Source organism: Narcine bancroftii, chromosome 4 (assembly GCF_036971445.1).
Source record: "Narcine bancroftii isolate sNarBan1 chromosome 4, sNarBan1.hap1, whole genome shotgun sequence".
NCBI lineage: Eukaryota > Metazoa > Chordata > Chondrichthyes > Torpediniformes > Narcinidae > Narcine > Narcine bancroftii.
The window spans coordinates 82,530,602-82,546,174 of record NC_091472.1 but is presented as its reverse complement, the minus strand read 5'-3'; the positions used below and the strand labels follow the sequence as shown (position 1 = coordinate 82,546,174).

The window sequence follows — 15,573 nt, the reverse complement described above, 5'->3', positions numbered from 1 at the left end:
TTTAAAATTACTTCTTTTGCAACAACAAACAATAAGTATTGGCATAAAAACACCGAAATGCTGGAGGAACTCAGCTGGTTTCGCAGTGCCAGAGGGGGACAGGACAGATAGGAGGGAAATGGAGGAAATACAGATAAGGACTGAGTTGATGGTGGTAGAGGGGAAGCTGCATTTTATGAAGAAGGAGGTTATTTCAGATGATCTTACATGGAAGACTTTGACCTGGGAGCAGATGCGATAGGGGCGGAGGAATTGAGAGAAAGGAATAGAGTCCCTACAGGGGACAGCATGTCAAGAGGTGTAGTCAAGGTACTTGTCTACCTTGAGTTGGTGGGCTTGTAGAAAATGGCTGCAGAAAGTTTGTCCCCTGAGATGGAGAAACAGAGATTGAGAAAGGGGAGAATGTCACCAGAGAAGAACCAAGTGAATTTGAGGATGGGGTGAAAGTTGCCAGCAAAGCAGTTAAAGTGATCATGGGTGCATGAGGCAGTACCAATGCAGTCAATATAGTGGAGAAAAGTCAAGGAGTTTTGCCTGTATAGGTTTGTAGCATGGATTGGTACACAGAGCCAACAAAAAGGCAAGCATAGCTGGGATCCATGCAAGACCCATGACTACCCCTTTGACTTGGAAAAACTGGAATGATTCAAAGTAATGGAGGATGGGAACAAGTTCTGCCAGGCAAAGGAGGGTGGTGGTTGAGAGAACTGGTTGGGTCTGTAGTTGAGAAGGAAACAAAGGGTGATGGAGGTTTATAGGTGCACTTGGTATTCACGGATCATGAGCATGAAGCTGAACTGCAACCAGAAGAGCAACTCTTTCAAATACTTGACAGGGACTACAATCACATGCATTCCAAATATGTTCATCCAGAGTACAGATTAAGCCCATCTCAGTAAGAATAACCAATGAAGGTTTTCTTTTTACAACATTGATGTCAAGGATTAGTGGTAATTGTGCACAGGGGCAAGATAAAGGAAAGGAAATACTTACTTGGTGCGATACTCATCCAGGGTCCGCTGTGCATCTTTCAGCTCCTGTTCCAGATGGTTAAGTTCATTGTGCAGGTCCCAGATCCTCTGCTGGTTCTGCTTAATCTGATCAGTAAATACATCCTCAAGACCCGAAAGCTCCCTGACCTGTCGTAGACTCTCCAGCTGCTTCCCTAGAGAAGTGCTGCTTTGGTCAAAGGTTCGTGTTCGGTTGATGTATCTGCTGAAGCGGATGTTGAACTCTTCTAAGCTTTGAAAACCTGCTTTTGCAAAATCTGACTCACACCATGCACTGAGCAAATCTGATTTTGCCTCTTTTGCCATCTCCGCCTCTTGTAAGTCACTCATTCCGGACATTCTGGAGTGTGGAGAAATGTCGACTCTCTTGCCGCCTGTTTGCAGGAAACTGTAGACGCATTGGCCAGGCGTCTCCTGTACTGGACCGCTTCGACAGTATTTGAAGGGCCAGCAAACCCCCTTCAACTGGAATAAATATATTTCAAAACAATTCAGAGTTCCAAGCAATGTGGGTTCCGGTGTCATTGTCCTTTCTTCCAGCAGTTTTCTGCTGCATTGTCAATAAATTACTTATGGATGGACAGAGCATTTCACTGTTCATGGGGATTAATCACATGTCCACAAAATGCTTGAGTAGAACATTCCATCATCAGCTCTTATGCTTAAAATTTGCAAGCTGTGCCCAAATTATTTGTTTGCAGAAGAAATGACTGACTCTGCACTGTTCAGCACTTTATAGGTAGAATTCTGTAAATGCTGAAAGATCTGGATGATTAAAATACACGTTCAAAGCAGAGTGAGGCACACAAAAGTACTGCAGACGCTCAGCAGGTCACGCAGCATCCATAAGAAGTAAGAGTTAATTGACAAATGAGAAAAGGACTCAGGCCTGAAACAATAGCCACTTTTACCCAGCCACTTCAAGGTGGGAATATTGCGCCTTTATTGCACCATGCCTTCTGTGAAAAAGGTACAAACATGGAATGGGGGAGGGGGGTCATTGTAGTCCCACCTTTAAGCCGGCAGTGGAGGTAATCACAGCACCAAATCAATGACTGTGTAAAAAAGGCGAGCTGGCGGGCCAGGAACAGGACAGGAAACGATGTGTATGTGTATGTTATACGTCACACTTGACACCACAAGTCCTGCCTCTTTTGCTCCCAGAATGCTGGCTTACTGTGTAAAATGACACACTGGCCCAGCATTATGCCGGTATTGCTTGGTTCAGTGTAAACAAGCAAAGCCGGCTTAATGATGGGTCTTCTTTACAGCAGTATTGCAGGATCTCTGTGTAAAAAGGGCTATTAACTGCCTTTTAGTTTCTATGGATGCTGTGTGACCTGCTGAGTTTCTCCAGCACTTTTGGGTATTGCAGTTAACCCCTGTGTCTGCAGATTTTCTTGTTTTCTTTGACAAAGTAGAGAATCAATGGATGAAAAAAAAACATTACTGTTAGATGGTAGTGTTGTACAGATCCATTATGTGAAGAGGAAATTGTGGGAGACCATACTGGGCCAAGGATAACCATTTTATTGAGGATATTCCCTGCATTCTCTGCCACTTCAAACATATTTTTCAGACCTGACAAAATAGTGTCAACCTGAAACTTTATTTCTTTCTCTCTCCACATTTGGTGTCTAACCTTTCTGCTCATCTCCTATATTTTTGTTTTTTGTTTCATATGTCTAGCCTTTATATTTCCTAGCTTTTAAAAGCAATGGTTTAGTTATTATGCTCCTACGTTTTAAGAGGTTTGCCTGATGCTAGATATGAAAGTGTGGACCCTTTAGTACCAACTGGAGTATAAATTGCAAACTTGCACTTATACTGCGTCTCATGGAAGAAAGTTACAATCCTGAAATAGGCCATCTGTTCAAATAGGTCTAAGGCAGTTTTTTGGTTCCTGTTCATTTCCCTGTTATTGCTTCATCTTATCTACAATTTTCCTTTTCGCTTCAACTAAGCTCGGGTGACAACTACTTCCTAGATGACTTGCCTGCTCCTGTTTGAAGATGAACCCCCTCCCCCTTTTACCCCACCCTGCTCCAATCCATTGTATCTTCCTTGACAGGTATGTGTGGGTCTTTTCATTTTCCAGCAACCTGCTGCCAAATATGAGCCTTTGTTTTATTCTCTCAAGTGGTGAGAAGTTAGTGGCAGCATTTAATGACCATGCTTCTCATTGAGAAGTTAATATCGAGCTATCTCTTGAACCACTGCAGCTTTGCCGGTGCCAGCTAATAACCCTGACAATGCACCTATCATTCTTCCATGGGCAGAAGTTCAACACTCCATTCCAGTGGATGTAAATTTAAAGTTAAAGGATGTTCAGAGAGCAAAATTCGTATCATTAATGCTTTTGAGACATAGTAATACAGGTCCTTTAGCCCAACTTGCCCACGCCAACCAAAATGTTGCATCCACACTATCCAACCTGCCTGCGTTTGGCCCATTTCCCTCTAAACATATCTTATCCATGTATCCATCCAATTGATGATAGATGTGAAGGTAAATGGCCGTCTAACAAATTGTGTTTGACAGTGGGAGCACGGAGAGTTTTATACACCCCGATACCATGCAAAACTATTCCCTCGTGGTGAGCCCAGTGAGTTGCAAGATCTCTATGGCCTCCAAATTCCACTCAGCAGAGATCTGCGGCTATTGTGGCATGAAGTATAAAAACTTTAAGCTGTTCGTAATGCCACATCTCTGTGCACCCATGATACTAGGATTGGACTTCCAGTGCAGCTGGATGCGTACCCCCCTTCCCTGCATTGCCGGCATGGTGAATGAGATAGCCCAATTCTGGGTATTCTCCACCATCAACCTAAAGTCGGCATACCATTAGCTCCCAAATGTCCAACTGATCTTTCAGCGGCTGCATCATTTAACAATCTTCCTTGCTATCACCATTCCACCAAAGAGGAATATAGCGTGTGTCTATAGCATGATTCTATTGGCTGGGGAAGTGTTCCACCCTCAGGCTCCTGTTAAGTCTTCCCCCCCCCTCATCTTGAACCTATGTTCTATTCAGATTCCCCTTCTCAGATTCAGATTTCAGATTTACTCTCAGAGTACATACATGACATCACATACGACACTGAGATTCTTTTTCCTGCGGACCAGACAGATTTACCACTTATTGATAGTGCAAAAAAAAAGTACCTAATGTACAAATGTAAACAAATAAAGAAATGTAAACAACTGTAAGCTGACTCATCACCTCTTTTATACAACCCACTACCATGGTATCATCAGTGAATTTGTAGATGGTGTTGTTGTTGTACTGAGCCACACAGTCAACGGTGTAAATCAAGTAGAGCAGGGGGCTAAGAGCACAGCCCTGTGGTTCTCTAGGACTGATGGATATTGTGGAGGAGATGTTCTTACCAAATCTCACTGATGTGGTCTATAGGTGAGGAAATCAAGGATCCAATTACACAGTGGTGTTGAGTCCCAGATCTTGGAGTTTGCTGATCTGCTTTCAGAGGATGATGGTGTTAAATGCCAAACTAGTCTGTAAAGAGCATCCTGATGTATGCATTTTTACTGTCCAGGCATTCCAGGGCTTTGTGTAGAGCCAGTGAGACATTCTGGCTATGGTTGAGAATCATGGTTGAAAACCTTTCCTATCCATGTATCTGTCCAAATATATTTTGAATATCAGAACTGTATCTATTTCTCTAGGTTCCTTTGGCAGCTTATTTCAGATATGGACTACCCGCTGAGGGAAAAAGTTACCTTCTGATGTAAGGAAGAATGTGTTGGCAGCAGAGGGGATCCAGAGGTTCAGGAGAATGAGAGGGTTATATGAGGATAGTTTGATGGCTCTGGGACAGTACTCATAGGCGTTTAGATGAATAAAGGAGGAACCCATTGAAACCTATTGAATACTGAAAGCCTTTGATAGAGGATGTTTTCCATGATGGGGAATCTGGAATCAGAGGGAAGGAACAGCCTCAGAATACAAAGAAAGTCCTCTCAGCGCAGAGATGAGGAGGAATTTCTTTACCCAGACGGTGGTGATTTGTGGAATTCATTGCAGTTGATGGCTGTGGAGGCCAAGTCTTTGGGTATATTTAAGATAAAGATTAAGATGGCTTCTTGATCAGGAAGGGAATCAAGGGTTTCAGGGAGAAGGCAGGAGAATGAAATTGAAAAGGATAGTAAATCAGTCATGATTGAAAGGCGATGCAGACTCGATAGGCCGAATGGCTTAATTCCATTCCTGTGTCTTATTAACATGATTTTCTTTGTAGAGGAGGAAGCTGAGTGCTCTACAAAATTATGATGGGCACAGATGGGGTGAATAGTGAATAGTGGAAATGTCTAAAACCAAAGATTATAGGTTCAAGTTAAGGAGTGAAGTGGTGATAGAATAGCTAAGGAAAAAGAAAATCACACAGAGGTAGAAATATTTAAAATATTTATCCAGGAGTGTGGTGCCAGCAGATTGGAGGGTAGCTCATGTTCTTTAAAAAAGGCTCCAAATGTAACCCTGGAAATTGTAGGCCAATGAGCCTGACATCAGAATTAAGTAAATTATTGGAAGGTATACTAAGAGATGGGATATACAAGTATTTGGATAGTCAAGGAATGAGTAGAGATAGTCAACATGGCTTTGTGCATGATAGATCGTGTTTAACCAACCTGATACACTTTTTGAGGAGGTTACCAGGAAAGTTAACGAAGGCAAGGCTGTGGATGTTGTCTACATAGACTTTAGTAAGGGTTTTGACAAGGTCCCACATGGGATGTTAGTCAGGAAGGTTCAGAAGCTTGGTATTCATGGTGAGGCAATAAATTGGATTCAACATTGGCCACACAAGTGAAGCCAGAGAGACTTCTCTGGAGACCTGTGACTAATGGTGCGCCTCAGGGATTGGTGCTAGGACCATTGTTTGTCATCTGTATCAGTGATCTGGATGATAATATGGTAAATTGGATCAGGAAGTTTGCTCATAACATGAAGATTGGAGGTGTGAACAGTGAGGAAGGCTTTCAAAGCTTGCAGAAGGATCTGAACCAGCTGGAAAAATGGGTTGCAAAATGCCACATAGAAAAGCAAACCAAGAAAGGACATACACAATAAATGGTAGGGTACTGAGGAGTGCGGTAGAACAGAGAGATCTGGGAATACAGATACATAATTCCCTGAAAGTGGTGTCACAGGTGGATAGAGTTGTAAAGAGAGCTTTTGGCATGTTGGCCTTCATATATCAAAATATTGAGTACAGGAGTTGGGATGTTATTGTAAAGCTGTATAAGACATTGATGAAGCTCAAATTTGGAGTATTGTGTGCAGTTTTGGTCACTTAATTACAGGAAAGATTAAAAGAGTGGAGAGAAGGTTTACTAGGATGTTGCCCAGACTTTAGGAACTGAGTTACAGGGAAAGGTTAAATAGGTTAACATTTTATTCCTTGGAATGTAGAAGAATGAGAGGAGGTTTGGTGGAGGTATTTAAGATTATGAGAACTATATACAGAGTAAATGTAGATAGGCTTTTTTTTATATTGAGGGTGTGAGATACAAACCAGGGTGAAAGGGGAAAAGTTTAGGGGAACCTGAGTGGGAACTTCTTCACACAGAGAGTGGTGGGAGTATGGAATGAGCTGCCAGATGAAGTGATGAATGTGGGCTCAATTTTAACATTTAAGAAGCATTTGGACAGGTACATGAATGGGAAGGGGAGGGGGCAGGGATATGGAGGGCTATGGTCTGGGTGTGGGTCAGTTGGGCTAAGCAGAAAAATAGTTTGGCACTGACAGTTGCAATCTAGTAGAGGCAGGTCTTCCCATAATATCTGGATGAACCTAAAGGCACAGAAGGCTATAGACCAAGTGGTGTAAATGGGATAAAGAAAGATGGGTGCCTAATTGTCGGCCTGGATATGGTGCGTAAAGGAACAGTTTTTATGCTGTAATGATGAAGAAAGACCAACCAAAAAATAGATAGATAATAAATATTCACTCACAGTAGTGCAAGAAAAAAAGATGCTTCAATAGCACAGATAGTTCTGTTCGAAGTGAGGGAGGAGTTTATGATTAGGGAATGTTTCTAATGAAGGGCTTAGGCTCAAAATTTTGACTGTTTTTTGCTTCCTATTGATGATGCATGACCTGCTGCACTAGACCCCAGCAGCTTCAGGTTTGTTTTCTTGCTTACCATCCACAATGCACAGCAAAGCATGACAAAGTGCCAAAATTTCTGTCTCCTCAGAAAGGTATGCCTTCTTCACAGTTGTCTCCAGGAACTAGAAGGTGCTAAAACTCTACACCTCCATCACATCAATGTGGGATCTTGGCCTCTCTTTTCTAAATTCAACAATAAGCCCATTGGTCTTGGTGATATTGAGAGCAAAATCGTTATTCTGCCACCACCCAACCAGAGAAAACATACTTGAAAAGTTATTTGCACTTTTGGTTACATTGAACTGACAGTTAAAACAAAGATGAATTAGTTCTATTGATTTACTAGATGCATATCTACTGTGATTTCTAGATTCAACAAGCTTTCAAATCCTACAAAAAATCAAACTGAAAGTAATATTCATTGCAATCAGATAGGTAATTAATCAAATGATAGACACCTTTCCTGAGAGATCTTTATGTGTATAAAAGGAGATGGACTATAAAGATTAAAACATCAGGCAAATTCACTAATCATAAGACAGAAAACATCAATGTATTCTGGATCCAGCAAAATCAGAAACCTTCATGATTTTGAATGATTAAATATCTTCTTAACTACCTTGTTATTAAGGAGAACAACCTTGGTTTCCTCACTCTCTGGATAGAATCAGTTGTATTCTGCTCTCAATTGCAGAAAAGTGGCAGTTTTCTTCTTCATCCTTTAAATTCAAAGGCTGTTAATAAATTTAGAACATGAAGCAATGTCTACAAGAGGAAGTGTCTCAAGGAAGTGGCAGCAAAGTTAACCTAGTGGCAGCACTAATTACAGTGCCAGCGACCCGGGTCTGAAGTCAGCACTGTCTGTCAGGAGTTTGCACATTATCCCCTTGTCTGTGTGGGTTTCCTCCAGTGACCTCCCACCTTTAAAAACGTATGGGGTTTGCAGATTAATTTGAGTGTTTGGGCTGCATGTGCTCATGGGTCGGAAGGGCCCGTTACCATGCCTCCTGCCTAAATTTTCTTTAAATTAAAATTGAAATTTAAAAACAGTCTCTATCCTTGAGGACATCACAATCCTCTTCACACTGCTTCCATGGAGAGGGGGGAGGGGGGAGGGGGCGGGAAGGTACAGGAGCCTGAGGATGAACACCCAATGGTACAATAACAGCTTCCGTCAATGGACAATGTACCACAGATACTACCTGGCTTTCTTTTCTTTTTGCACAAATTTATTTATTTAAAAAATGTAATTGATAGCAATATTTGCACAGATAATGCTGCTGCAAAACAGCAAATTTTGTGACATCTTCATGACTAAATTCTGATTCTGAAGGCTGAAATAAAACTGGGTGCAAAAGCTTTGTTGTCAATGTTCCAGTAGGGGGCGGCATTGCGGCAGACTGGTGGGCATGTGGCACTGAAGAGTACAATGTGGGAGATTAAAAACCTCAACCTTGGGAGATACTGCCACAACACCAAACTTGAAGGTTTCTAACCTCAGGTCACAGTATTTTCTCAAAAGCTAATGGCTAGGATTTGTGTTTGTAGGCACCGTCGGCAATTCCGGAACAAACTGTATGCAAAATTACACATATTTTGTCCAAACCAAAGCCGACAAAGACCAGAACTTGCAGAAAAGGTTTGAAGATATGTTTTAATGAACTAATTGCAAAATTTCCTGAGTTTTTAAAAAATCTACTTGAATGCGATAACAGTTTGTTTTGAAGAGTACAGCTTTAGATGGTTTAAAATAATCAGTGTCCAGTTCACTGCTGTAAGTGGTCAGACTTTAAACTGTTGAAAATAAATTTGAAGTATCAGGAGATCATTTGTTGATAGATTATAGATGTTTCTTATTAGCAAATTAAGATTACTAAATTAAAATTTTAGGAAACTAAAATTAAACTCAAAAGATGTTGAAGTGTGAACTCAAATCAACGTAATTTTTCGATTTAATTTTTATGACCACAATTAACAGGACATCACCCGGGCAATCAAGTATATGGTCTGGCATGTGGGTTATGTCTGTTTCCAATGCATTGTTTATTTAAACTGGAGCATGTGATATGCACTTGATTTAATTTGCATTTAAAAATCTGTCATCTTTCAAGTCTTTACTGAGGGATGCTCTTAAAATTCATTTACAGGATGTGGGGCTCTCTAGCAAAGCAAAGATCAGTAGTTGTCTTTGAAATTGGTGGTGGTGAGCCCCGTTTATGATCTGCTGCAGTTGTGCCACATAAATGCTGCACAGGCTCTTTTCCTAAACCCATTTAGGTTTAGGTTCTCCCCGATATGGCGGATGCACTTCCCCTGGATTAGAAAGGCTGTTCAGAGCCTTGGCTAATGAGATACTTAAAGAATGTTCCTGCCATGGTTGAGTAGCTCAAAAGTTGCCATGGACTGTGTGACATATGGGTAAGGAAGCAATGCACCATTGGTGAGTATAGGTCACTATAAACGAGGAGAGGAGATGGATTAAGTTGTGATGCAGGGATTGTTGGCAAGGTGTGGGAAATGAGTGGAGAGTTGTGAATAACAATATTGTGAATAAGGGATTTTGACAATCACGACATAAGTACCTTGAAGATTTTGTATTTTACCGGGCTTTTCCTTTCTATTCCCCATGCTGAAACCTCTCCCTGGATTTAATAATACAGATAAGATCATTGTGCAATATCAGATTGTTAAAGAGATTGGAAGTGTTCTGACCATCGGTTGAGGATGGAGATCTTGTCGCTGAGGAGGACTTTGTTGTCTGAGCTGCGCAGCGGGCTTTGGACTTGGGATGAGGGGTCGTACACAGCCTTTAGAGCCTCGTAAAAACCCCTGAAGTCGCCAATGTCCGCGCTGAGCTGGGTTTGTTTGGCGAGGCTAGTCCACCTCTCATTTTGGATCTCCCGGAGTTTGAGCTGAAGATGGCTGCACACGCGACGGAAGGCTCATTTCTTCTCTGGTCAGGACGGCTTTGCAAGGTGAGCCTGGTGGGCAACCGCTCAGTCCAAGAATCCGCCCTGCTCCAGCTCCCTCAACAACCCTTAAGGCTAGAGCTGGATGAGATCCTCACCCGGGAAGAGACATTTAAGGCAATTGAACAACTGAAAAGTGGCAAAGCAGCAGGTATGGATGGAATCCCCCCAGAGGTCTGGAAGGCTGGTGGCAAAACTCTGCATGCCAAACTGCATGAGTTTTTTAAGCTCTGCTGGGACCAAGGAAAGCTGCCTCAGGACCTTTGTGATGCCATCATCATCACCCTGTACAAAAACAAAGGCGAGAAATCAGACTGCTCAAACTACAGGGGAATCACGTTGCTCTCCATTGCAGGCAAAATCTTTGCTAGGATTCTCCTAAATAGAATAATACCGAGTGTCGCCGAAAATGTTCTCCCAGAATCACAGTGTGGCTTTCGCGCAAACAGAGGAACTACTGACATGGTCTTTGCCCTCAGACAGCTCCAAGAAAAGTGCAGAGAACAAAACAAAGGACGCTACATCACCTTTGTTGACCTCACCAAAGCCTTCGAAACCATGAGTAGGAAAGGGCTTTGGCAAATACTAGAGCACCTCGGATTCCCCTCAAAGTTCCTCAACATGGTTATCCAACTGTACGAAAACCATCAAGGTCGGGTCAGATACAGCAATGAGCCCTCTGAACCCTTCTCCATTAACAATGGCGCGAAGCAAGGCTGTGTTCTCGCACCAACCCTCTTTTCAATCTTCTTCAGCATGATGCTGAAACAAGCCATGAAAGACCTCAACAATGAAGACGATGTTTACGTCTGGTATCGCACGGATGGCAATCTCTTCAATCTGAGGCGCCTGCAAGCTCACACCAAGACACAAGAGCAACTTGTCCATGAACTACTCTTTGCAGATGCCGCCGCTTTAGTTGCCCATTCAGAGCCAACTCTTGAGCGCTTGATGTCCTGTTTTGCAGAAACTGCCAAAATGTTTGGCCTGGAAGTCAGGCTGAAGAAAACTGAGGTCCTCCATCAGCCTGCTCCCCACCATGACTGCCAGCACCCCCACATCTCCATCGGGCACACAAAACTCAAAACGGTCAACCAGTTTACCTATCTCGGCTGCACCATTTCATCAGATACAAGGATCGACAATGAGATAGACAACAGACTCGCCAAGGCAAATAGCGCCTTTGGAAGACTACACAAAAGAGTCTGAAAAAACAACCAACTGAAAAACCTCACAAAGATAAGCGTATACAGAGCCATTGTCATACCCACACTCCTGTTCGTCTCCGAATCATGGGTCCTCTACCGGCATCACCTACGGCTCCTAGAACGCTTCCACCAGCGTTGTCTCCGCTCCATCCTCAACATTCATTGGAGAGGCTTCATCCCTAACATCGAAGTACTCGAGATGGCAGAGGCCGACAGCATCGAATCCACGCTGCTGAAGATCCAACTGCGCTGGGTAGGTCACGTCTCCAGAATGGAGGACCATCGCCTTCCCAAGATCGTGTTATATGGCGAGCTCTCCACTGGCCACCGAGACAGAGGTGCACCAAAGAAGAGGTACAAGGACTGCCTAAAGAAATCTCTTGGTGCCTGTCACATTGACCACCGCCAGTGGGCTGATCTCGCCTCAAACCGTGCATCTTGGCGCCTCACAGTTCGGTGGGCAGCAACCTCCTTTGAAGAAGACCGCAGAGTCCACCTCACTGACAAAAGACAAAGGAGGAAAAACCAAACACCCAACCCCAACCAACCAATTTTCCCCTGCAGCCGCTGCAACCGTGTCTGCCTGTCCCGCATCGGACTTGTCAGCCACAAACGAGCCTGCAGCTGCCGTGGACATTGCCCCTCCATAAATCCTCGTCCGCGAAGCCAAGCCAAAGAAGAGATCAGATTGTTAGTAACATTTTATCAACTCCATGACTCCATGTCTGTCAATTTTCTTTCAATTTGGTTTGCAAACTGTGAACACACACTTCTAGTCTGGCTTGCACTACTCAACAAAGTAGGTAGTACTTTAGAAACTGTACTGTGCACACAAGTCAGAAGTAAGACAACATGAGTGTTATCATCAGTTCTCCTCTGATACTAGTTTGCCCAATTGGGCTCTCCTGATCCTGAAAGCACCATAGAACTCCACAGGAAACACCACCCCTTTCCCACCACCACCACTAACATGACTTACATGGACTTACATCTTTATTGCAGGCAAAAAGGCTGAGTTTATATTACAGCAGATACAATACATTTGTGAGTATGAAAAGTTGCTGGAACATAGAGACTATCTTTCTTTGGAGAAATTATCCCTTTGGTAGCTAACCTCCTGGACCTCTAGTATGACTGGTAGAAGGAGAGGAAGAGTGTATCTTATGACCATATAACCATTTACAGCATAGAAACAGGCCAGTTTGGCCCTACTAGTCCATGTCGAACATCTTCTCCCACCTAGTCCCACTGATCCGCATTTGGCCCCAAACCTTCCACACCTCTCACAGCCAAACCTATCAACCTTTTCTTGAATATTAACATCGATATCGCTTCTACCACCACATGTCCCCACCACCCTCTGTGTGAAGAAATTTCCCCTTATGTTTCCCTTAAAAGCTTTTCTCCTTTTACTCTCAATTCATGCCCTCTTGTTTGAATCTCTCCCACTCTCAGTGGAAAAAGCCTGTCCACATTGACTCTATCCATTCTCCTTCTTATAATTTTAAATACCTTTATCAAATCACCCCTCAACCTTCTATGCTTCAGTCTGTTCAACCTTTCCTTGTAACTCAAACCATGAAACCACGGTAACATTCTCGTAAACCTCCTCTGCCCTCTCTCTATACTGTTTATATCCTTCCTGTAATTCGACGACCAAAACTGCACACAATATACCAAATTTGGCTTCACCAATGCCTTATACAATTTCAACACAACATCCCAACTCCTGTATTCTATACTCTGATTTATGAAAGCCAACATACTAAATGTCTTCTTCATCACCCTATCCACATGTGATTCAACTTTCAGAGAATTATGTACCATGACTCCTAAATCCCTTTGTTCCACTGCGCTCCTCAGTTCTCTACCATTTTAACGTGTATGACCTATTTTGATTAGTCCTACCAAAATGTAACACCTCACATTTATCAGTATTAAACTCCATCTGCCATCTTCCAGCCCACTCCAGCTGTCCTATATCACCCTGTAAGCTTTGATAATCTTTTTCACTGTCTACAACACCACCAACCTTTGTATCATCTGCAAATTTACTCATCCAATTTGCCACACTATCATCAAATGGCTAGAAGATGCCAGGTGACTAATGGTGGCTGCATAGGGCTTTCCCCTGAATCTATGGCTCCTGACTCCAGCCAGGACTTGCACAGACAAACAGAAGCATCCTTCCAATGGGATCTAAGCAACCACTAGTCGTATAATGGGGCCAGCAATTAGTATGGTTTGGTCTGGAGGAGGACCTCTCATTTGGTGATTTCCTTTCTGGAGGAGAAGTTAATGCAAGAGGAAGATCACAGGAATAGATGACAACAATGATTCTACCTGAGCATGGTTCAAGGAATCAATTACTTCCTCTTAGCTTTCAGTAGCAAGGCTACGGCTCAGCAACAAACCATTCTCAAAAATACTTTGGATTATGAAGAAGTCTGTTTCTGCACATCACAAGACCTGCTCAATATTGGGGTATGGACGGATAAGTAATAGTTACACCACAAATGAAAAACTGGATAAACATGACAGGAGCAATAAAGAAAGATTTATTGATGTGAGGTTAAAGTGCTTATTTTCTGAAGAATGCATTGAATGGCTTGTTTGTGTGCTCTAAAATCCAATGCAATTCTCTGTAATTTGCCACAATTTATACAAATAAGAATCACCCAAATATACTGTGAAGTATATTCAATTTCTTTAAGTTCTTCACCGATATGAAAAACGCTGCAATTTAGGTAAATCCCTGGTATTGAAGCGATTGAATAGAGGGGGACTGTCATTAATGTTGTGTACAAGAACAGGCACTGGTCAGTATTCAACCTGCATTTGGAGGAACTTTGGCATCAAATTGATTTGCAGTTACTATGGCAATTTTTCCCAGCAAATTGCAGTTTTATTTATGTTACAAACTCAGCACAGTATGTGCATGGAAAGGAACTTTTCAAAATTACGGTTCTTCTTTAAAATGCTGATTAAAGTGAGCTCCACATCAGGAATAAAAGTAAAATCGAGCTCCAAGTGAGTAACATTGAATTTATGGTCAAACTGAAGATGCTTTACTTGGAATCACCCATTTTAAAAAAAATATTTAATGCTTTTGATTTTTTTCAGAAATATACATAATAAAATGTTCAATCTCACAATATATTAAACCTTTTTTATAAAGAACAAGCAAAAACAAAACAGTCCCTCCCTCCCTTCCCTTCCATACATAAGAATTCGCACACCAGCAGATCTTATATATATTTTTATATATATATTTATAGTTGCATTTATAAACCTTTTTTTATTACTACATTTGGGCCCCTATGTGGTCCAGGTGTCATATTTATTCTTTAAACAACTTATCAAATCTGTATAAACTAAATTATGTTCCTCTTCTTGCCAAGATAGAAAGGGGCCTGCAGAAATGGAGAGACTTACTGATTACTTTAGTGGGAAGGGTTAATTGCATCAAAATGAAAGTGATGCCAAGACTGCAGTATCTTTTTCAATCGCTGCCTATTCCATTACCTAAAAACTTCTTTAAACGGATAAACAATTATATAAGACAGTTCCTATGGAATAGTAAGGTATCAAAATTTGCTCTGGAAAAATTTGGAATCATCCTTGATAAAATCAGTCAGAAAACAAGGGAACAGAATAAAAGAATAGAAAGCAATAGGAGAATTCCAAATGCATAAAATTTGAAATATAGATCCTGAAGTTTAAAAATTTGCTCAGAATGTGGGTAGCATGGTTGGTGCAATGCCTTAACAGCGCCAGCAATCAGAACCAATGTTCGAATCCCACGCTGTCTGTAAGGAATTTTTACGTTCTCCCTGTATCTGCGTGGGATTTCCTTGGGGTATCCGGTTTCCTCTCACTGTTCAAAAAATACTGGGCGTGTAGGTTAATTGGGTGCAAATTGGGCAGCATGGACTTGTGGGCTGAAATGGCCTGTAACCATGCTGTATGTCCAAATTTAAATTTAAAAAATTAAACCTTAAAATTGTCAGGTTAGTGTTCTTGTTTTTGTTTTGTCAAAATTCTTCAACTGATGGAAACTTACATTTAAAAATGAAATCTAAATCAGAATCAGAATTTATTGCCTTGAGCATGTCACAAAATCCATTGTTTTGCAATAGCATAACAGTGCAAATATTCAGATAAATTACATTTCAAAAATAAATAAATAATGCAAGAGAATTGGAGAATGGGTGGTAGTGCCTGTGGTTAGGGTTAGGGTTAATTCAGAAAT

The 15,573-nt window shown here is 41.8% G+C and overlaps 1 protein-coding gene across 1 annotated transcript in view; it reads right to left on the bottom strand.

Moving 5' to 3' along the window:
- Window positions 1–15,573, bottom strand: part of LOC138762378 (filensin) — a 78,448-nt gene that overhangs the window by 29,827 nt on the left and 33,048 nt on the right. The window contains exon 3 of the mRNA XM_069936145.1: window positions 994–1,475. Coding sequence (XP_069792246.1) covers window positions 994–1,475 — 482 coding nt within the window. The remainder of the gene's footprint in view (window positions 1–993; window positions 1,476–15,573) is intronic.